We start from the raw sequence: 24,824 nt of genomic DNA, 5'->3' as shown, positions 1-24,824 counted from the left end.
GGGGAGTTGTTGGTCAAAGGACACAAAACTACAGTTAGATAGGAAGAATAACTTTAAGAGATCTATTGTACATAGCATGGTGATTACAGTTAATGATGATATATTGTACTATTAAAAAATGATGAGAGTAGATGTTTAATGTTCTCACTGCAGAAATGAAAGCTATGTGAGGTAAAAAGAAATCATTCTTCAGAAGAAAAAATAATTTACTGCCAACACTTAGGTCAAGGTATCATTCTTCTTTCAGAGGACTGGGATTTATTTACAATATAATTAGTAGTGACCTATAATATTGGTTAACATTTCAACTAGGGTCATTGTGTTTCCTTAGTCTTAATTACATAAAATTAATTGGATGTAGCTATTGCATTATTCACAATAGCCAAGTCACAGAATCAACCCGTGTCCATCAGTGGATGATTGGATAAAGAAACTGTGATAAAAATATACACCATGGAATACTACTTAGCCACAAAAAAAGAATGAAATCATGTCCTCTGCAGTAACATGGATGCAATTTCCCATTATCCTAAGTGAATTAACACAGAAACAGAAAGTCAAATACTGCATGTTCCCACTTATACATGAGAGCTAAACAAGGAATACACATAGTCATGCAGAGATAAAAAATAGGCAATGGAGACTATTAAAGGTGAGAGGGTGGAAGGGGGGTGAGAGATGAAAATTTATCTATTGGGTATAAAGTACACTATTTAGATGATGAGTGCATGATGTAATATAGCGATGTAACAAAACTGCATTGGTACCCCCTAAATTATAAAAATTAAAAATAAAATATATAAATAATCTCCTGCTCTATGCTAGAACAGTTATTCTCCTAATACTGAAGATCTTATCAAATTTTATTCTTGTTGAAAGATAAAATAAATGCTTTTCCATGGTTAAAGAGCTGGTTAAAAAAAAAATAAAATTGGTACTGGAGATGGCAGAGCTTACCTCAGGCTTGAAAGGCTTGAAAGAAGGCCTGAGTGTTGAGTGAAATATAGTCTCTATTTGTCCAGAGTTTTTATGAGAAAGCCATCTTAGTTTCACATATCATTCATCAAGCAATTATCTGAACCATCACCTTTTTTTAGAAAAGACTGAGGTTGAGTTAGCTTTTAATCAGCAAACTCCAAGAAGAAATAACACCTCCTTCATGGTTTCTCTAGTGACTTAGGGAAAAAAAAAAAGTGTTCCCAACTCCAGAGTTGAGGAGAAAGAAGGACAAAAGACTACTGACAAAAACAACAACAAAAAAAGATTGAACAAAGGATGATTCATAATCCATTTATTATACTATATCCAAAAATGTAGTTTAAGAAAAATGCACTGGAATCATAAGAGAGGCTCAAAATAAACTTTTTGTATACAATGAAGTTAGTAAATACAAACTATCTTAATCTCACAGGGTAACTGTGACCTGAAATAATGCCTTCTAGTATCTATTCTTGATTTACTCTTAGTATTGCCTCCAATTATATGGTTTTGGGTTAAGCACATAACTTGTGCCTCAGCTTGTCTTCCTGACTCATAAATTGTGTTTTAAAGAAGTCACATTAGGGTTTTAACAAATTATTTTGGGCTGCTAATGAAAAAAAATCCTTTCTTTCAAAGAAATTCAAAGCTCTTGCTATTAATCACATTTTAAAAATCTAACTAGCATTCCTAGGAAGTAGAGTTAAGGTCATTTCTTTCTTATGTGGTGACTGGGGTTGGGGAATGGGATGAAACAAAGGTTAACCCATTTCCCTAAGGCCCTTTACGCCCCAATACAGGGTTTCCTGGTTGATTAGCATACTGATGATGACAAAGATTTCTAACAAGTTAGCATTAAACTACATTAAAAAGTCACAGCATTAACTATAGAGTTCTAAAACAGTGATATTTCTTCTACAACAACAAGGAGTATAATTCAAAGTTTTATGACAAAATTTTTCTGGAAATTGAACCTTTTAAAGCATTGCATTGGGTATTACATTAGCCATGCCATGTAATTTTCTTCATTTGTAACACTATCAACTATCATGAATGAACAACTCCCAATACTTGAGCTTTAGGGAATTATTGATTAAAGAATTTGGCCAGGTGCAGTGATTCACACCTGTAATGCCAACACATTGGGAGGCCAAGACTGGAGGATCACTTGAGGCCAGGAATTCAAGACCAGCCTGGGCAACATAGCAAGATCCTGTTTCTATAAAAAAAAATTTTTTTTTAATCAGTCAGGCCTGGTACTAGGGAGGGTACTGAGATGGGAAGATTGCTTGAGCCCAGAAGTTGGAGGCTGCAGTGAGCTATGACTGCACCACTGCAATCTAGCCTGGGCAACAGAGCATGACTCTATCTCAAAGAAAAAAAAAAGAACACTTAAAACACTGATTTTAAAATTAGTTTTAATTCAGTACGTCTCGAGTTTCATATAGGAATATTCCCCTTATCACATGATCTTACATTGTACTGATCCACAGGCAGAAGCAATACACAGAATGCTTCCTAAAAAGAGAAGAGAGGTAGAAAAGAAAAAAAAATCATCAGACTTATTTTAAGCTTTTCAAAACAAAATTAGCTCTTTCAGAATTAAGGCCTTGTTCTCTACAGAGCTGAGTATTTTATCAGTGGGAATTTAGGAAATATATATTAAATTGATAACTACTGGCTCTCCATGTGTTGTATGCTGCTTGATTTCCTCTGCTTCCACAGTTTCAAGAAGCTGATCTCCCACTTCACCACAAAAAAAAAAGAGGTAAAAAGAAAATGTTAGACCTAAAACCATAAAAACCCTAGAAGAAAACCTAGGCAACACCATTCAGGACATAGGCATGGGCAAGGACTTCATGTCTAAAACACCAAAAGCAATGGCAACAAAAGCCAAAATTGACAAATGGGATCTAATTAAACTAAAGAGCTTCTACACAGCAAAAGAAACTACCATCAGAGTGAACAGGCAACCTATAGAATGGGAGAAAATTTTTGCAATCTACTCATCTGACAAAGGGCTAATATCCAGAATCTACAATGAACTCAAACAAATTTACAAGAAAAAAACAAACAACCCCATCAAAAAGTGGGCAAAGGATATGAACAGACACTTCTCAAAAGAAGACATTTATGCAGCCAAAAGACACATGAAAAAATGCTCATCATCACTGGCCATCAGAGAAATGCAAATCAAAACCACAATGAGATACCATCTCACACCAGTTAGAATGGCCATCATTAAAAAGTCAGGAAACAACAAGTGCTGGAAAGGATGTGGAGAAATAGGAACACTTTTACACTGTTTGGTGGGACTGTAAACTAGTTCAACCATTGTGGAAGTCAGTGTGGCGATTCCTCAGGGATCTAGAACTAGAAATACCATTTGACCCAGCAATCCCATTACTGGGTATATACCCAAGGATTATAAAACATGCAGCTACAAAGACACATGCACACGTATATTTATTGCGGCACTATTCACAACAGCAAAGACTTGGAACCAACCCAAATGTCCAACAATGATAGACTGGATTAAGAAAATGTGGCACATATACACCATGGAATACCATGCAGTCATAAAAAATGATGAGTTCATGTCCTTTGTAGGGACATGGATGAAGCTGGAAACCATCATTCTCAGCAAACTATCGCAAGGACAAAAAACCAAACACCGCATGTTCTCACTCATAGGTGGGAATTGAACAATGAGAACACTTGGACACAGGAAGGGGAACATCACACACCTGGGTCTGTTGTGGGATGGGGGGAGGGGGGACGGATAGCATTAGGAGATATACCTAATGTTAAATGACGAGTTAATGGGTGCAGCACAACAACATGGCACATGTATACATATGTAACAAACCTGCACATTGTGCACATGTACCCTAAAACTTAAAGTATAATAAAAAAATAAAAAAAGAAAGAAATCCTTCAATGGTCAGTCAGATTTCTGCAATCTTAGACCCAGAGTCTAGGACAACAAGGAATAGAAAGTATTACTGCGGCATATTACCAAAGGAGGAGGTTGTATATTGCTTTCCTTGGATAATTTACTAAGAGAAAATTAATAATAATATTTCTGGGACAATTCACAGTCCTTACATGGATGGACTAGATGATTTTCCATGATCCCTTCTATACATATGCTTCTAATATTTTATTTGCAATATGTTTGATGGTGATAAAGGTGGAACAGACTAAAAGTCAATTTCTATACAATGGAGAAGGAACTTTCAGTGTTATGCTCAAGCTTTCTTAATAACAATTGACATTAATAACAAAAAAGAGTAATGTTTTACTCCATGACCTTTCTACCTAGATATCATTGTTTTAGTTCACCTAAAGCACCAGTGTAAAATGTGGAAAGCCATAATGCTATTTTAAAAAGAACAACCTTGATGCTAGGACAAAATTTATCCATTAGAGCAACAGGGCCCAAATGGATTCTTATGCTTATTAACTCCTGGGAGTAAGACAACCATGTTGCCAGAGTTCAAACGTTTGCAGTAGGGATTGTTACAAATATACTGGGGAAAAAGATAAAGGGGAAAGGTGGCGCAAAAATTATCTTTACTTATTTAGTAATCTGATGGAAACCTAAGGAGAAATAATTACTTTAGCACTTAGACTTTTTGCCATACAGTTGGCCAAAGGCAAACATTGAGCAGCCACAGCACTGAAAATTCTGGCACAATAGGTGATTCTTATCAAATTTAATTGTAGCAGCGACATGAATTAACTCCAAAAGTTAGGAAGGGGGTGAAGAAGATATATGCAACAACCACTGGAGCACCCAGATATATAAGGAAAAAATTATTAGAGCTAAAGAAAGAGACCCTAACACAATAATTGCTGGAGACTTCAAGACCCATCATTCAGTATTGGACAGATTATACAAACAGATAATCAACAAAGAAATATTAGAATTCAGTTGCCTGTAGAACAAATAGATCTAACAGATATTTACAGAACATATCATTCAATGCCTGCAGAATACACATGCTTCTCCTCAGCACATAGATCATTCTCAAGAATAGACCATATGTTGGGACACAGACCAAGTCTTTAAAAATTCCTCAAAAATGAAATTATAACAAATATATTTTCTGAACACAATGGAATAGAACTAGAAACCAATAACAAGAAGAATTTTGGAAACTATCCAAACACATGAAAATAAGACAATATGCTCCTGAGTGAACAGTGGGTCAATGAGGAAATTAAGAAAATTGAAAAATCTCTTAAACCAATACCTATGAGATACAGTGAAATAAATATACCAAAACCTATGAGATACAGTGAAATAAATAGTAAAAATAAAAGTTTATAGCTATAAGGGTGACTTCAAAGGTTTTTAGAAAAACTTCGAATAAACAACTTAAAGATGCATCTCAAAGAACTAGAAAAGCAAAATCAAATCATACCCAAACTTAGAAGAAAATAAATAAGAGCAGACCAAAAATAAATTAAATTGAAATAAACAAAACACTAAAAAAATCAATGAAACAAAAAGTGGGTTTTTTGAAAAGATGAAAAGAATGGACAAACTTAAGCACCGAATAAGAAAAAAGAGAGAAGGCCCAATTAAATAAAATCAGTGATTAAAAAGGTGATAATACAACCAATACCACAAAAATTAAAAAGATCATTAGAGGCTACTATGAGCAACTATATGCCAATTAATTGGAAAACCCAGAAGAAATTGATAAATTCCTAGACAGATACAACTTACAAATATTGAACCATGGGGAAATCCAAAACCTGAGCAGACAAAAAACAAGTAATGAGAACAAAGCTGCAATAGAGTCTCCCAGCAAAGAAATGCCAGGACCTGATGGTCTTCACTGCTCAAATTTATCAAACATTTAAAGAAGAACTAATACAAATCCTATGTCAAAGTATTCTGAAGAAGAAAAGAAGGAGGAAATACTTCCAAACTGATTCTACAAGGCCAGTAGTACACTGGTACCGAAACTGGACAAAGACACACCAAAAAAAGAAAACTATAGGCCAATATCCCTGATGAACATTGATGCAAAACTACTCAACAAAATACTAAAAAAACAAATTCATGAACACATTAAAAAGATCATTCATCATGACCAAGTGGAATTTATCCCAGGAATGCAAAGATGGTTCAACAGATGCAAATCAATCAATGTAATACATCATATCAATGGAATGAAGGACAAAAACCATATGATAATTTCAGATGATGCTAAAAAAGCATTTGATAAAATTCAACATACCTTCATGACAGCAAGTGCCAAAATACTGGGGATTGAAACATACCTCATCTTAATAAAAGCCATATATGAGAGAATCACAGCTAATATAACACTTAATGGGAAAAAAACTGAAAGGCTTTCCTCTAAATCTGGAACACAACAAAGATGTCCACTTTCACCACTGTTATTCAACATACTACTAAAAGTCCTAGCTAGAGCAATCAGACAAGAGAAAGACATAAAGGTCATCCCAATTTGAAATAAGGAAGTCAATTTATCCATCTTTGCAGATGATATGATGTTACATTTGGAAAAACCTAAAGACTTCACCAAAAAATCCCATTAGACCTAATAAGTAAATTATGTACAGTTGCAGGATACAAAATCAACACACAAAAATCAGTAGCATTTCTAAATGCCAGCAGTGAATAATCTGAGAAAGAAATCAAGAAAGTAATCCCATTCACAGTAGTCACAAACATAGTAAACTACACAGGGATTAACTTAAATAAGTGAAAGCTCTCTACAATGAAAACTATGAAATATTGATGAAAGAAACTCAAGAAGACTGAAAAAATGTACATATATAAATCTACATATGTACGTAAATACATATATAGTTACCTGATGCTTTTGCCTCACAGCTCTTAAGATTCTTTCCTTTGTCTTGACTTTAGATAACCTGATGACCATGTGCCTAGGTGATGATCTTTTTGTGACAAATTTCCTGGGTGTTCTTTGAGCCTCTTGTATTTGGATGTCTAGATCTCTAGCAAGGCCAGGGAAGTTTTCCTCAATTATTCCCGCAAGTAAGTTTTCGATTTCTTTATCTGATTGTTCACTGTTGGCATTTAGAAATGCTGCTGATTTTTGTGTGTTGATTTCGTATCCTGCAACTGTACACAATTTGTTTATTAGGTCTAATGGGACTTTTTGGTGAAGTCTTTAGGTTTTTCCAAATGTAACATCATAACATCTGCAAAGATGGATACATTGACTTCTTCATTTCAAATTGGGATATATCTATATCTAGATCTATATATCTATATATATACAGATATATATGTGTATATATATCTATATCTATATCTGTATATCTGTATGTTTGTGTGTATATATATACAGATATATATGTGTATGTACATATATACAGATATATATGTGTATGTGTATATATCTGTGTATATATATATACACAAACATACAGATATACAGATATAGATATAGATAAATAAAACCTGTCAGATTAACAGCAGACTTCTCAGCAGACACCCTACAAGCTAGAAGAGATTGGAGTACTATCTTTAACCTCAGTAAACAAAAGCAAAAAAATATATAAGCTAAGAATTTTGTATCCAGTGAAACTAAGCTTCATAAATGAAGGCGAGATAAAGTCTTTTTGAGACAAACAAATATGGAGACACTTCCCCACCACGAAGCCAGCACTGTAAGAAATGCTAAAAGGAGTTCTAAATCTTAAAACATAACTTTGAAATACACCAAAATAGAACCTTCCTAAAGCATAAATCTCAGAGGACCTATAAAACAATAACACAATTTTAAAAAAAGTATTCACGCAACAATTAACATGATGAAAAAACAGTACCTCATCTCTCAACACTAACACTGAATGGAAGTAGCCTAAATGTTCCACTTAAAAAATACAGAATGGCAGGATGGACAAAAATCCAACCACCAACTATTTGCCATCTTCAAGAGACTCACCTAACACATAAAGACTTATATGAACTTAAGATAAAGGGGTGGAAAAAGATATTCCATGCAAATGAAAACCAAAAGCAAGCAGGAGTAGTTATTCTTATATCAGACAAAACAGACTTTAAAGCAACAAAAGTTAAAAAAGACAAAGAAGGGGATTATATAATGATAAATATATCAGTCCAACATGAAAATATCACAATCTTAAATATATATGCACTTAACACAGGAGCTCCCAAATTTATAAAACAATTACACTAGACCTAGGAAATGAGACATACAGCAAAAAAATAATAGTGGGGAAATTCAATACTTCACTGACAGCACCAGGCAGGTCATGAAGACAGAAAGCCAACAAAAAAACAACTGACTTAAAGTATACCCTAGAACAAATGAACGAAACAGATACTTACAGAACATCCTATCCAACAACTGCAGAATATACATTTTTTATCAGCACATAGAACATTCTCCAAGATAGATCATATGATAGGCCACAAAACGTCTCAATAAATCTAAGAAAATCAAAATTCTATCAAGTTCTGTCAGACCACAGTGGAATAAGATTGAAAATTCACTCTAAAAGGAACCCTCAAAACTATACAAATATATGAAAATTAAATAATCTTCCCCTGAATGATCTTTGAGTCAACAGTGAAAATCAAGATGGAAATTCAGAAAATTCTTTAAACTGGATGATAATAGTGATACAAACTATCAAAACCTCTGGGATACAGCAAAAGCAGTGCTAAAAGGAAAGTTCCTAACATTAAAAGTCTACATCAAAAAGTCTGAAAGCACAAATAGGCCATCTAAGCTCACACCTAATGGAACTAGAGAAACAAAATCCAAACCCAATCCCAGCAGAAGAAAAGAAATATCAAAGATCAGAGCAGAACTAAATGAAATTGAAACAAAAAAAAAATAAAGATAAATGAAATAAAAAGCTGGTTTTATGAAAATATAAACAAAATTGATTGACCATTAGTGTGATTAAGAAAATAAGAGAGAAGATACAAATAAATATATATATAAATAAAATGGCTTTTATCCAAAGACAGGCAATAACATGCTGGCGAGGATGTGGAGAAATGGGAACCCTCATACACTCTTGGTGGTAAGGTAAATTAGTACAACCACTAAAAAGAACAGTTTGGAGGTTCCTCAAAGAAACTAAAAATAGAGCTTACATATATGTGATCCAGCCACCCCACTGCTGGGTACATATCCAAAAGTAAGAAAATTGATATATCAAAGAGATAGCTGCACTCCTGTGTTTATTGCAGCACTATTCACAATAGCCAAGATTTGGAAGCAACTTATGTGTCCATTGACAGATGAATGGATAAAGAAAAGGTGGCACATAAACACAATGGAGTATTACTCAGCTATAAAAAGAATGAGATCCTTTCATTTGTGACAACTTGAATATAACTGGAGGACATTATTTTAAGTGAAATGAGCCAGGCACAGAAAGACAAACTTTGCATGTTCTCACTTATTAGTGGGAACTAAAACTTAAAACAATTGAACTCATGGAGATAGAGCAGAGCCATGATTACCAGAAGCTGGGAAGGATAACGGGTAGGGAGGATGGTGATGGTTAATGGGTACAAAAATATAGTTAGAGTCAATGAATAAGATCTACTATTTGATAGTGCAACCAGGGTGACTATGGTCAACAATAATTTATTGTACATTTTAAAAACTGAAAGAGTGTAATTGGATCATTTGTAACACAAGGAAAAGATAGATGCTTGGGTTCATGGATTCCCTATTTACCCTGATGTGATTATTGTGCATTATGTGCCTGTATCAGAGTGTCTCATGTGCCTCATAAATATGTGCACATACTCTGTACACACAAAAATTAAAAATTGAAAATTAAAACAAAAACAAAGTAAATAAGGCATATTGATATATAGAATACTGAACTAAACTTCAAACCAAACTGTCAGGAATCCTATAACCCTTGGAAAAGAGAGGGAAAAAGCCAAGGAGAGCAGAAAGAGTGACAAACAGAAAATGGTTGAGATTATAAATAAAGGAATAAATACAATTCAGATTTTTATAAGACAATTGTTTACACAAAAGATCAAAGCTAGGATGATCTCAAGGTGAGGGAATTATAGAAAAGTCTAAAAGGCATTTTTTAGATAACAAAAAAGGGAATTTAGTGGGCTTTGTTCCATAATCCCAGGGTAAATGTTAGAAACAGACAATGAAGCCACAAATCTTTAATTTGTTATGACTGCAACATTTGGCTTTAATCAGAACTGTATAATAGTCATGTCTTTGTGGAATGTTCCAGTATAAAAAGTAAGTGCAAATTGTGCTTAGGATCTACTTTCCACACTTCTGTCTAGTGAAATGGCAAGAAAATTGGGTAACAGTTCAATTGAAGTAATAAATTATCACTTTTCAGAACTGTCATTCAGTAAGAAGATCATTGTCAGGGTGACTGGAAAGGGTAGGCAGAATATATTTGCACACTTGTTGGGGGGCAGGAGAATGCTAATTTCTATGAGGCAGCTTACCAACAGGCAGGCAGGGAGTCCCTAAAGTACCTCTGCCTTGACTCCTTTCTTATTTGCAGACCATGTAACTTAGTCCCTCAAATTGACATCCCCATACTTTCTCCTTCATTCTGGCTCAGGGAGGAGGCTGAGAAAATCTTTATTCCTGGCCTTTTCTCGTCCTTCAGAGCCTGGGTCCAGAGTTTAGTCCAGTGGCTGGCAACAAGTATTTTCTCAATGAATGAGTGAATTTGAGGGTGAAAGCAAGATAATTCCCAAGCACATATCATAGATTCAGAATCGGCAGGACCTATCTACAAAATCTATTCAAATTGTCCACCCTATGCAAGGCTCTGCACTTGAACATCTCTGCCAAGTGTTTATATGGTACATGTATGTGCACATAAGAACAAGTTAGTTCAATGTAAAAGTATTGAATGTAGAAGTATGAAATTCTAGGGGAGAGAGTTTATGGAACCAGAGCTCCATAAACTCTCTACTCTAGAATTGAATAATGTCATTGATATGGAATCCCAAACTTCTGATTTAATTCCATTTACCTTTCTTTACTTTCTTTCTTGAATAGTATTCACCAGATCTTAAGTCAGCCCAGAAATCTTAAAGGAAGTGATCTGCCTACCAATTTTCTAACCATATACTCTTTCCAGCCTCATAGAAGCTAGATTGGCATTAGGGAGAAGGGAAAATAAGTGTGAACTATTAGATTAGTTATACTTTCTTATGACTAAAATAATCCATCCCATAGCCAGAAGTCAAAGTGTAAAAAGCAATATGTTCTAAAGAATCAAACTGATCTTTACTAAATTTAAGCAAATAAATGGTGGTAATAAAAATTGTCCAGCTGTTCTTCATACTTTTTATGAGAACTTTGACTTTCCTGCTTATTTTTTACAAGGGTAATAAAATGCTTTTTGAAATAATACGCATTTGTCTGATAAAATTATTCGTTGGGCATTCTCAAGTAGAACAATATAAAAATATCTATTTGTTTTCATCCTTTCCTATCACAAATATTCATGTTCTCTCTCTGTCACAATTTCCAAATATTAACTGTTGAATATTTCAGCCACTAGACACTGAGGTAGTTTAAAGTTGATTCTATGGTGAAATTAAAGAATCAACAATGATTTGATAAATCTAGGCTGGGAAAACAAACAAACAGAATTTTTCTAGGAAAAATTCCAGTTCACTTAATTTTCTTCTTTTTTAATAACTCTGGAATAATATCATTTTATTTTAACTATTTTCAGCAATCTTCTTTTTCCTTTCCTCTCACCAAACTAGTCAAATATTAGGTTATATACTCATCTCTTCCTCATTATTTGCTCTATTTCTTAACCTTTCCTAATCAGGCTGTTGTTTTCACCAATCTACTGAAACCGCTTTTCTCCAAGGTCACTAATCATTTCCTTATTTTAAATTCAATGACCTTTTATCAGTTTTCACAATTCCTGTATGGATCTAACAAACAATGCTCATTCTCCGTGAAAATTCTTCCCTACCACAGTTTATATTACAAGATGCTACTCTTGATCTTTCCTAATGAATCCACGTGTTTCCTGCTGTTCCTGTTTCTTTCACCTCTTCCGAAATGTGAACATTCAGCAAAGTCCTGTCTTTGTTTTCAGCTCTCTTCTCATCTCATGCCATAATTCCTTTTTCCTAGTGAGCTCATTCTTTTCCATGGTTTGAAGTAGCACCTATACATGAATGACTCCCATATCTACTCTCCATCCACCATCTTTCCCAAACTCTAGTCATACGTTTCCAACTATCAACTGCAAATCTCCACTTGGGTGGCCTGTTTTGCACTTGAATTTCAACAGGCCATCCACTCATATGTGAACAAATATTTATTTAGAAACTTACCAGTTTATAATTATATTCTGTGTAATACGAAGTGAAAGAGGTAGATGATAAGTTGCTACTCATCACTTTGTCGAATTTTGAAATAGTACTATTCTACAGTAGAGTTCTACAAAGTATTTTTAGCTTTTGACGGGTCCATTAATAAATGAGGAGGGAAGTTAAAAAAATAAACTGTAAAAATATTGACCTTGCCTCAAAATCTGTTCATTAGGAACAGAAATCTGCCTTATATAACTTGAAACAGTTGCTAAGAGGCAATTGCTAAAGCTTAAGGAAATATTTAGGAAAAATGCATAATGCTATTATATGCAACATGCCATCTATCTTTTTATCATATGCTTTTACATAGAATAATGACTAACCATTAATCATATGAAATAAAAATTGCTGTTTATTTTTACTAAAACATACACGAATTAATGCCCACCATTCCAACTTCAAATATTTGAAGAAATTGTATGACATCAAGTGGTGGTACTTTGTGGAGGTGTGGGTGTAGAATTCGGTCATGATTACCTCAATCACTGGGAGATAGTCAACTATTTTTTTCTTATAACTGCTTTTGGAGAAATCCATGTTTTGACAATCCAAGGTTTCAAATTTCATTTTTTTTCTTCCCCAAAATCTCTTCTCTTATATGAGCTGTTGCACAAGATAGAATCTCATTTTTTGTGCTAATAGCTCCTTTTGAGCCATTCTCCATATATTTTAAGCAATATAATATTTATGCACTGTATCGCTAGTTTTATACTTTAACGAAAAAGTACAATTCTAAGACTTTCCTACTCAACCACCTTATGAAATGAAATTTCTGTATGTGAATTCAATTCAATCTCTGTAAGTGAATAATTTTCAAAAAGTAATTAGACATTGATTTACAGTAAATCCACTTGGACATGTAGACATAATTTTGACAAGATCGTATTAGATGCTTTGAGTTTTCATGAAACCTAGAGTGACTGACTTTGGAAAGTACACACATGCTGTGTGTCTGGTGGGACCTGTCCCAAGCAGTCCCTGGCATTTGGGCAGCATAAGGATCCCCTGGGATGTGTACTTTACTTCTAGAGTTCAACTCTTGGGTAGAGTCAGATTAAATCCCAAGTGAGATATGCACTCCTCTATTAAGCTCCCCATACAGAGCCTAATCATAGCCACACAATTTCTAATTGGATATAAACACACACTAAACAAAACTCATTCTTCAACTTTAACTTAAAAATCAAATAAAAAATACTAATCTGATCTGATGGGCAATTTGTAAATGTTTAGTCACATTTTTTTCACAATATTTTTTACTTGCCTTTCAACATCCTCTTTTTCAAAAAAAAAAAAAATCGCATGAATTCAAAGTCCCGTATAAAATTGTCCTCACTTTGGATCTTGTCACACTTCCATTTTGCTCACTTTAAAACTCACCAGGTGTTGGTCTTGTTACCTGGCAAATTGTCTCATCACCACCAACAACCCTGACTGGACCCTCAACATTGTTTAGAAAGTTTAAATTTAACACCTTTATTCTTTATTTTATTTTTTTATTTTTTGTAGAGACAGGGTCTTGCTTTGTTCCCCAAGCTGGTCTCAAAGGCCTAGCCTCAAATGATCGTCCCCCGCTGGGCCTCCCAAATTACTGGGATTACAGACATGAGCCATTGTGCCAGGTCTACCTTTACTCTGAAGTTTTAAGTAGAAATTCACTGAAAATACTTCACCCCAACTATTGCATCTTTTGAGAAGTTAGAACTATTTACCTGAATCACAATACCAATTATATTTTTTCTGAAAGTCTGAGATCAGATTTCATTATTTTTAGTAATGACTTTCCAACAGCACTTTGTATTAGGGTTCTCTTAGAGGGACGGATGTAGTAGGATATATGTGTGTATATATATATGCGTGTATATATATATATGGATATATGGAAGTAGTAGGATATATATATATATGGGGAGTTTATTAAGTATTAACTTACATGATCACAAGGTTCCACAATAGGCTTTCTGCAAGCTGAGGAGCAAGGAGAGCCAGTCCAAGTCCCAAAACTGAAGAACTTGAAGTCCGATGTTCAAAGGCAGGAAGCATCCAGCACAGGAGAACCATGTAAACTGGGAGGCTAGGCCTGTCTCTCTTTTTCACGTTTTTCTATCTGTTTTGTATTTGCTGGAAGCTAATTAGATTGTGCCCATCAGATTTAGGGTGGATCTGCCTTCCCCAACCCACTGACTCAATTTTTTTTTTTTTTTGAGACGGAGTCTCGCTCTGTCGCCCAGACTGGAGTGCAGTGGCACGATCTCAGCTCACTGCAAGCTCCGCCTCCCGGGTTCACACCATTCTCCTGCCTCAGCCTCCTGAGTAGCTGGGACTACAGGCGCCTGCCACCAGGCCCGGCTAATTTTTTTTGTATTTTCAGTAGAGACGGGGTTTCACCATGTTAGCCAGGATGGTCTCGATCTCCTGACCTCGTGATCCGCTCCCCTCGGCCCCCCAAAGTGCTGGGATTACAGGCGTGAGCCACCACGCCCGGCCTCAAATGTTAATCTCTTTTGGCAACACCCACACAGACACTACTCAGGATTAATACTTTGTAACCCTCAATCCAATCAAGTTGACACTCAGTATTAACCATCACACACTTCTAGAAGCTTTCTTTCATGATACTCTTCATTTTAAGTTATTCATATTCAGCTTGTGAGAATGACGAGAGGCAAAGAAAGTTTTATGACCTACTCAAATCACACAGGCAATAGCCAATAAAACATATCTCACCCTTACAGCTAAAAAAGCTTTAAAATCCCTTCAAAAAGCAATTCATCTTATCTACTTTTCATTAGATTGCAATAAAATGATTTTCTTAAATTGAGATAAAGGTACATGTTCTGCATTCTAACTAATAGTATATGCTGAGCTCTTATAACTTTGATTTTCTCCTCTGATAAACTCAAGTTCTCCACTTGATGTAACAGACCACCAGAATTATCCTTAGTATTTCTATAGACCACGTATTGCTGTAGACCAATTAATTAAGAAGTATTTTTCATGTTTTTTCAAGTTCGTCAGAAAAGAAGTATTACAGTGACTTGTAAATCAGTTTCAGAGCTGCATTCAGAGTGGGTATTAGTGAATATCATCAAGTAGGCAGAATAGCATAGGGCTTCAGATCATGGGCCGTGGAATCAGACAATCCTGGGGGGTGCTTTACTACTTTACTAGCTCTGTGACCTTGCTAGTTCTCTGAGCCTCTCTTCTTAAAAACAGAGATAATAAGAGTACTGGCTTCATTGAGTTGTCAGAAAAATGAAATATTACATGTAAAGTTCTTACCGTGCCTGACTCAATGAATTATAGTTCTTAATATTATTATCCACTAAAGCTGACAATTTGCATGAGAAATTAAAGTAAGATGATTGATCATATGTTTAATAAATTAAGTAATTGTATATGCTTGTCTTCCTTCTAAATCAAATTTGATATAACATACTGAAGAGAACGGTCTCCAATATCATACAACTAGTATTAAATATATATTTACTCATAATTTTAACAGAAAAACATGCTGCACTTATAATGAAATAACTGGCTGAAAGGTGATGGTGAAACAGACAAAATTTTCTCATGTTGTAAATGTTACCTAAGATGAATATTCTCTGGTGTTTGAAAGGTGAAACTTTATTTGTCTTGACTCATTTTTGGAAATCCCTCAAGCAGAAAGGCTTGGCTAGACCCTAACTCTAGGATAGGGTCTCATTTCCAAAAAGGACTAAGCCAAAGGGACAGAAATCAAGGACTAGAGTCTAAAACCAGAGTTTACAAGTTATAGCAGTCCTGCCTTCCTGGTTAATTTAGATTTACAGAATCATAGAAACCACCTTTTAATTATGTTGGTCTATAGTCACATAACATGGAAGAGAATCAGTCATAAAAATTCAGTATTTAACACAGGCCAGCATAAGAAAGTACAGACAAATATTATTTTTAAGTGTGCCCTCGATTAATTCATTTGATTTTTAAAAAAGAACTAAATTGTAAAAGAACATGGTGCTACTATCCTCCCTACACCCAGCCTGCCAACCAATGCCAACTCTCATCTCACTCTCGAGTACGGGTTATGAATGAAAACACATTTGCCTACTTAGACATCATCCCCTCTTGAATGGCAATTGTATTTCAAAATCATACAACAGGATTTTTATGTAGTATTGACAATTTCTATTCAATACCTATATACAGAGGATGTGTAAACAACACAGTGTTTAGGAGTGGGTTCTGAAGTCTGAACAACTGGAGTTCTAATCACAGCCCTGTCATTTCTAGCTCTTCAGTCTTGACCAATGTACCTATGTTTCTGGATCTTAGAGATACCCCCTCCAATTAGATAAAATGAATCTAATAGTAGTTATTACTTTGTTAAAATGTTATTGTAAAGATAAATTAAATAAAATAATGTAGGTAAAGCCCTGGGCACCTCGCCTGACATATACAATGCATAAATAAGTGTTGTCTTTACTATCACTAAAGTCAAATATTAGCAGCTGAGCACGGTGGCTCACATGTGTAATCCCAGCACTTTGGAAGATCGAGGAGGGCGGATCACTTTAGCTCAAGAGTTTGTGACCAGCTTGGGCAACATGGTGAAAACCTGTCTCTACCAAAAATACAAAAGTTATCTGGGCCTGGTGGTGCACGTCTGTGGTCCCAGCTACTTGAGAGGCTGAAGCAGGAAGATCGCTTGAGCCTGGGAGGCAGAGATTGCAGTGAGCCAAGATCATGCCATCACACCACAGCCTGGGTGACAGAGTGAGACTCCGTCTTAAAAGAAAAAAAAAAACTTAGTTATGCTAACGAAAGGGCAATACAACAACAAAAAAACCTAGCGTCATTGAATACTTTAAATATACAGTCTTTGAATTTGTTATGATATTTTTAAACTTATATTTGAATTTTTTGCCTGATGTTCTGGCAATCTGCAAGACTTCAAACAAACCTAAAGAAACCAACATGCAAGACCTGGGCTAGAAAAAAATCTCCTTGCTTAAAATTCTTCTCTGCTGCCCAAGTGTAAAAAGTCAGCTTTGTCTCTCATATTAATAAAAACAGTCATCATAAATGAACCGCCTCATCTCTCTAAATGTAATTTTGTTTAACCTTGGTCTGGATTGAAGAAAGTAATTAAAGACTGGGTTTAAAAGGTCTCCTAGTGGGCCGCAAAGTAGATCTGAAAGCAAACAGATGGTCAGATAGTTAACCAGCAGCTTCTCTCTTAATCTGTTTACTTTTATCAGTAAGAAATGAAGTACAAAATTCAACCTTGATAATTCCATTAAAGCAGGAAACGTTTTTGTAAATTATACATGGTTAATTGCACAATATATATTTCATAAAAGATTTTAAAGATTAGCTACAGAGAACATTCAATCTGATTGACATTTGAGGTTCATTTATTTTTTCCCTAGGCTAACCCTGGTGGAGGGTTTATTGATCAAAACCCTTCCTCAACAAAGTAACTAGTCTTTGTGCTAGAAATAAGTCCATTTTATCTTTCTCTTCTACCAAATAATGATTTTTTTTTGAGACGGTGTCTCGCTCTGTCACCCAGGTTGGAGTGCAGTGGCACGATCTCGGCTCACTGCAACCTCTGCCTTCCGGGTTCATGCCATTCTCCTGCCTCAGCCTCCCAAGTAGCTGGGACTAAAGGTGCCCGCCACCACGCCCGGATATTTTTTTTTTTGTATTTTTAGTAGAGACGGGGTTTCATCATGTTAGCCAGGCTGGTCTTGAACTCCTGACCTCATGATCCACCTGACTCAGCCTCCCAAAGTGCTGAGATTACAGGCGTGAGCCACCGCGCCCGGCCCAGATAATTAATCTTTTACTAAACTTTCACAATCTATTCTTCCCTACAACCATTCAACATTTAAGCATCTTTTTAAATGCCCAAGAATCACCATCACTGATCACTGATCAGCCTCTTTTTGGGCCAAATTCTTCCAATGTTTCTGTGAAATTTAGGAAATCAGCCATCAAATACTAAGCATCAATTTGAAAACACTGATCTTGAGTCTCCACATTTGCCATGTGAAAGCTGCCATTTTCCACTGTTAGGGACCTCCAAAAAGCATGTCCCAGTTATTTGGTGAACAGTTTCTAATTTTAGTCTTCTAAGTGAACATCTTCTATGAACACCTTTAAACAACATTCAAACAAACTTTGGAAGATATGACAAAAATCCTTGCATACACAAAATCAATGTTTAATGTATAAATACAGAGACAGAGCAGCAAAACATTCTGCACCTAAAATACAATTATTTGAGAACCACATAATGAAGAACTGTGTCTTGCTCCTCTATATTATCCAGATGAAGAAAATACTGTGACTAGTGACTAATTACACAATCAAGAATGTTGTTTTATCTGTTGTTATAAATTGTGCAGAGTACAACCATAGAGAAAAATTATGTATATTTAATTTTTGGACAATCCAAGCTACAACTAGCTTCTGTTTTATCAGTTATATAAAATACATCAATTTTTAAAAGTTCCTTCACAATTAAAACCCTAAGAAATCATCTATTTCCCACAATCTTAAAATTTCTACACCAAGGCACAAATAGAATGCATAGATGCCATGAAATGGAGATCATTATGGGTCTTGGGGAAATAAGTATAGGGAAAAAATCTCCCAAACCAGTTAAAATTCTCCAAGCTATCATCTCTCTAGCAATTCTCATCCTAGACCAATGTTGATTTTTGTTAAGAAGTTATTGCAATTTATTAACTTATAAAGGCTCTGAGATTACTATTCATTTTCCATTAAATGTAAATTTACAAGGCATTACAATCTCAAGAAACAAAACATGGCATATACCTCTGTGTCACAGTGAGTTAAGACATGTATAAACAATTCTGAACAGGCAGAAATCACTTCATATAGACAGACTACTTGGAAGCTGCATTCTTGTTAAATGGTTCCCATCAAACTAAACAGTATTAAGGCCTGAATTTTATACCTTGACCTATATCAGACCAGTTTAGGCTTTCCAACTGTGTAGGTCTTCTCTATCTTCTTGGCCTTGGGTGAACAGTCGCTTACCTTACTTACAGACATTCCCTTTCAGACACAATATCCCTCCTACACACTAGCTGCCCATTTCTCTATTCCCCTATATGCACATGCCCAGGCAACTCTTCTTCCACTTGCAGGACTTACTTCCTCCCCTACCTCTTACTCACGTTCAAATTCATTTCCTCATGCCTACTAGTTGCCATAAATCACTGCAAGGATGCATTTCTTGGTGGTGAAGTACATATTCTTTGGATTCAAACATCTTGCTTGGATTCAAGCTCTATGGCTTACCAACTGTGTAACCTTGAGAAAGTTATTTACTCTTTGAACCTGTATACTGTATTTCCTTCTCTGAAAAATAGAGATAATCATAGTGCTTAATTCAAAGGATTATTTTTTAAAAATGAGATTGTATCTGACATACTTAAGGGTTTCTACTGACTATCATTATTATGGTTACCATCAAGAAGTCCATTACATTGGTCTGGGCAAAGATTTTTTGGGTAAAACCTCAAAAACAGGCAATGAAAGTAAAAATAGACAAATGGAACTATACTAAGCTAAAAAGCTTCTGCACAGCAAAGGAAACAATCAGTAGAGTAAGGAGAAACCTAAAAATGGGAGGAAATATTTTGAAACTATCCATCTGACAAGAGATTAATATGTGGAATATATAAGGAAGTCAGTAGCAAAAAAGAAACCCACAAACAAATAATCCAATGTTTTTAAATGGCAAATGATTTCAATAAACATTTCACAAAAGGAGACATACAAATCGCAAACAAGTATAAGAAAAAATGTTCAGCATCAGTAACCATCAGGGAAATGCAAATCAAAACCATAATGAGATGACATCTCACTCCAATTAAAATGGCTATTACCAAAAAGATAACAAATGCTGGTAAGGGCACTGAGAAAGCGGAATACTAGTACACTTTTGGTGGGAATGTAAATTAGTACAGCTGCTATGGAAAACAGCATAGAGATTTCTCAAAAAAAAAAAAAAAAGAACTACCACATGATCTAGAGCTGCCATGGAAAACAGCATAGAGGTTCCTCAAAAAACAAAAATAGAACTACCACATGATTTAGCAATCTCACTTTTGGGCATATATCCAAAAGAAAGGATATCGGTATATCAAAGAAATATCTGCAGTCCCATGTTTATTAAAGAACTATTCAAAATAACTATGATATGTGGCTAAGTGTCCATCAATGGATGAATGAATAAAGGAAATGTGAGATATATATATATATATATACATGCACACATATATATACACACAAAAAATAAAATATTATTCAGCCATAAAAATGATATTCTGTTATTTGTGACAACAAGGATGAGCCTGGAGGACATTATTTTAAGTGAACTAAGACATAACACAGAAAGACAAAAGACATATCACACGTTTTCACCCATGTGGGAGCTAAAAAAGTCGATCCCATGAAGATATTGGGTAGAATGGTGGTTACCAGAGGCTGAGAAGGGTAGGGGGAAAGAGGGATGAAGAGAGGTTGGTTAATGAGTACAAAAATACAGTTAGATAGAAGGAATAAGATCCACTGTTCAATTGCACAATAGGGTGACTATAGTTACCAATATAATTTACTGTATAGCTAGAAAAAACAGCTAGAATATTTGGAATGTTCCCAACACAAATAAATGATAAATGTTTGCGGAAATGGATATCCTAATTACCCTAATTTGATCATCACACATTGTGTGCATGTATCAAAATATCATATGTTCCCCATAAATATGCACAATCATGATATATCAATAAAAATAAAAAATGAAATCCATTGTAAAGACCAACATACTTGTTTTCATTTCTAAACTTTCAAGAAGCCAGTGCTACTCTTCGCTATTAGGCCACTTTTTTTTTTTTTTTTTTTTTTTTTTTTTGAGAGGAAGTCTCGCTCTGTTGCCCAGGCTGGAGTGCAGTGGCGCCATCTCTACTCATTGCAAGCTCCGCCTCCCGGGTTCACGCCATTCTCCTGCCTCAGCCTCCCGAATGGCTGGGACTACAGGCGCCCGCCACTGTAATAAGTTAACATTGTCTTGCCAATTATCACAGATCCAGATCCCCCACTCTGCCCAGTATAACCAGTATAACATCTATTATTGTTTTTTTTAATGACAACCAGTAGGAAGATTAAGAAACTGTCAGCTACTACCAATTCAAAGCAAAGAAGCTTTTAACTGTTCTTCAGACAACTAAACTTAGTCACTTATTGAAGTATCTCACTATGTGCAATTGTAGGATTCCATCAGGATATTTGCTCAAAACTTTCTAACTTATGTATTAAAACAAACAGGGCATCAATCTTAAAGGAAAACTTTAGTACAGCAAACTGAAAAGTGCCTTTCTGAAGTAAATAATCACCACTCCATTCATGTTACAAAGAAGTACTCACTTTACACTGTTTTGGTATTATTTAAAAGTGTTGTAATATTATAATAAAGCAAGGATTTATTTTGGCATTATGAAGTAGAATTTTGAGTGACAGGTTCATATGAACTGTAATTACTACAGTAGATAAATTTCTAACTACCCATGACAAAAAATTGAAATAAAATACAAATACCATAAACATCTGCCATTTGCATGGTCTTCAACAATAAAGTCCAACAAAGATGGGAACAATAGACACTGGAGACTACAGAATAGGGAGGGAGGAAGGCAAAGGTTGTAATATTACCTATTGGGTACTACGCCCACTATCAGGGTGAGAGGTTCAATGGTACCCCAAACCTTGCACAGTATACCCATGTAACAAACCTGCACATGTACCCTCTGAATCTAAAATAAAAGTTGAAATTTAAAAAAAAAAAAAAAAAAAAAAAAAATGGAGTCCAATACAGGAAATAATAGAAGACAGCAGCCATTTCTAAGGCTCTTGGAAACTTAAGACTTAATAAAGAGAGGTGCAGTTATTCTTACTTGAATAGAAATTCTGAAAGCAGTTTCTTCTTGAATCTACTTTTGAAGAAGGGGTAGAGGAAGGAGAAAGCAAAGAATAAATAACAGTATTGAAACTGTATGACTCCCAAAGCAAAACTAACTGCCTGATCTGTTGAGTCTCATTAGGGGTTTAACTAAAGGCATTAAGCTGGACTTTACAATTACTGGATTGAGTTGAGACTCTGAGCAACTCAAATTTTACTTTGAAATATTAGACAATATGTATGGAAAATAATAAAGCAAGAGGCTCATAAAACTAGGTCCAAAGGAAATATAAAATGTGTTCTTTTTTTCAACCTAAACTTACTCAAAAAATGTAAGATTAAATTTTCTGATATTCCAAAATTGCATAAACATATCCACACATGGTGGCCAGAGAAGATGAAGTTCAAATATCAAGGTTCTTGTGATTTAACATAATTTCCACTTCCATTCCACATCCTCTCAGGTGTAAATAAACAAGGCAAAAAAAATAAAAACACACAACAACCTGGATTAGCTGCTGCTCTAAAGCTCAAGAAGAGGGAAGGGGCTCCTATACCCTACAACCTGAACCCACAGTATCTGTTCTTGCCACTGTCTGCCTTTCTCTTGAGTTGTAAAAAGCAGAAGCACTTTCATTTATCATGGATATACACTCGTCTTGCACCCCAGTTTATCATATTCTCCGGACAGCTGCTGAAAATGTGTTACTCTAAATTAAGAGTAAGTGAATCCATGAAAGAGAAAGTCCTATCATTTGAAGCAGCAGCAACTCAGCCTGCCACTACACAAGAAGCCACTGAGCTCCCTATCCAGTTCCCAATATATTTGAAGCAGTGAGAGAAATTTAAAAGTAAAATATTTTGAAAGAATAGAAAAAGTCAAAATAAGGGACAATACGGGGGAAGACTGAATCTCTTGTCATATTAAGTTAAAAAAAATTTTACATCATTGTCCCCAACTTCCCCTCCCTATTTGTCTAGTTCTAACAGGCCTTTAAGCTCAAGTTAACCACTTTCTTCTACACACTCTCAAAATAACTCTATTACCAGGGTCTCACTCACCCAGAATAATTACAATGCCTCGGTAGGCCTCCACTCAATCCCCACCAGTTACAGCATGTGTACCCCCATCCTTTACAGAAGTGCACTCCTCCTTGCCTCAGTACTTAGGGCGTATTCACCAAATGCCTCACTCTTGAAACTCATCAGTGTGCGATTTTACTTGACTTCACGTAACCCTAAAGACCGTATAGCACCATCTCCCATCTCCCAAAACTTGGTAGCTTTCGTTTTCCTTCAAAGGAGAAATGTGCCCCCCAACGTCACGAAGCAAACAAAGCTGAACTCCACGGGGAAAAAAAACGAAATCGATGCAACAAAGAGAAAAAAGGGAAGAAGAGGGGTGGGGTGGGGGATGCATGAGTCTTCCGAAGGAGAAGCTGCCAGAGGAACTTCTGCATTTTAATGGTTCTGGGGCAGCAGAGGACTGGTGTGTAGAAAAACAACAAAGGTGGACTCCCCACTCTCCTTACCGCTGTAGAGCCGGAGGAAGATGCAATATATACACGGATCACCATCCTGGAAACAGCGGCTGCGGTTGTTTGGGTCCTGAAAAGGGCTGTAGAGCAGCTGCAGCAATGGCTGGAATCCAGCTAGGGGCTGAAACAGCGGTTGGCAGAGAAGGGTGGGGGAAGGTGGAAGGGGAACTCGCCAGAGCCCCGCCTCCGCCTTTAGCAGCTTCCACAGGGCTCTCTAAGCGCTGCAGTTCCAGCCCAAAACCCCGGAAGGAACAGGCTGTTTGCATCAATTCTATTTTTTTTTAATAGGGGAATCTCGAATAGCACCGCGAGATCTGTTGAAACATTGATTTTTGACGATTCCTTCCCTGAGAAGAGGGCGAGGAGAAGAAGAAAGAAAAAGGAGAACTGAATTGAATTAGATTAGCATGAAGGACCTTTTCACGCGGAGACTAAAAGTACTGCGCATAACTTCCTGCTCAGAAATATATGCAAATAAGAAGACAGATCCTGAAAGAGCAAGCTGTATGTTGAAAACCCATGTTCTCAAAGCCTTGCGCATTTTAAGATTCCTATTACGTAGTGATTTTTCTCATCTTAGCTCGTTGTAGGAATTAGGCGCTAAAGTACTGGGCAATGCCGCAGAGTTTTGAAGGAAAGTTTCAGGTTTCTTTAAGCCCAGAAGTGGCAGGATTGGTTTTCTTTTTGAATTTTGTGTTTTGTTAAATTAGGGAACCCTGCTTCCGTGGGAATTTGCAGGAGGCCTGATTGGCAAGTTTAAGAATGAAGGAAGAAATTACAAAGAAAAGATTGAAAATATTGTGTAAAAAGATGGATGATTTTTGTTTTGTTTTGCTTTTTAACTGACTGAATTAGGGGATTTGGGAGAACATATTGCAGATGTTGAAATGGTGAAGAGAGAGATCAGATGGTTATTTGTAGCTCTAAGGAAATG

The 24,824-nt window shown here is 35.7% G+C and overlaps 1 protein-coding gene across 1 annotated transcript in view; it reads right to left on the bottom strand.

Annotated features, from left to right (window-relative positions):
* Window positions 1–24,189, bottom strand: part of SH3BGRL (SH3 domain binding glutamate rich protein like) — a 108,687-nt gene extending 84,498 nt beyond the window's left edge. Inside the window, exon 1 of the mRNA XM_003269010.4 lies at window positions 23,885–24,189. Coding sequence (XP_003269058.1) covers window positions 23,885–23,929 — 45 coding nt within the window. The 5' untranslated portion in view covers window positions 23,930–24,189. The remainder of the gene's footprint in view (window positions 1–23,884) is intronic.
* Between the last annotated feature and the right edge of the window lie 635 nt (window positions 24,190–24,824).

Source organism: Nomascus leucogenys, chromosome X (genome assembly GCF_006542625.1).
Source record: "Nomascus leucogenys isolate Asia chromosome X, Asia_NLE_v1, whole genome shotgun sequence".
NCBI classification, from domain to species: domain Eukaryota; kingdom Metazoa; phylum Chordata; class Mammalia; order Primates; family Hylobatidae; genus Nomascus; species Nomascus leucogenys.
This window is presented reverse-complemented; position numbering and strand designations above follow the sequence as displayed.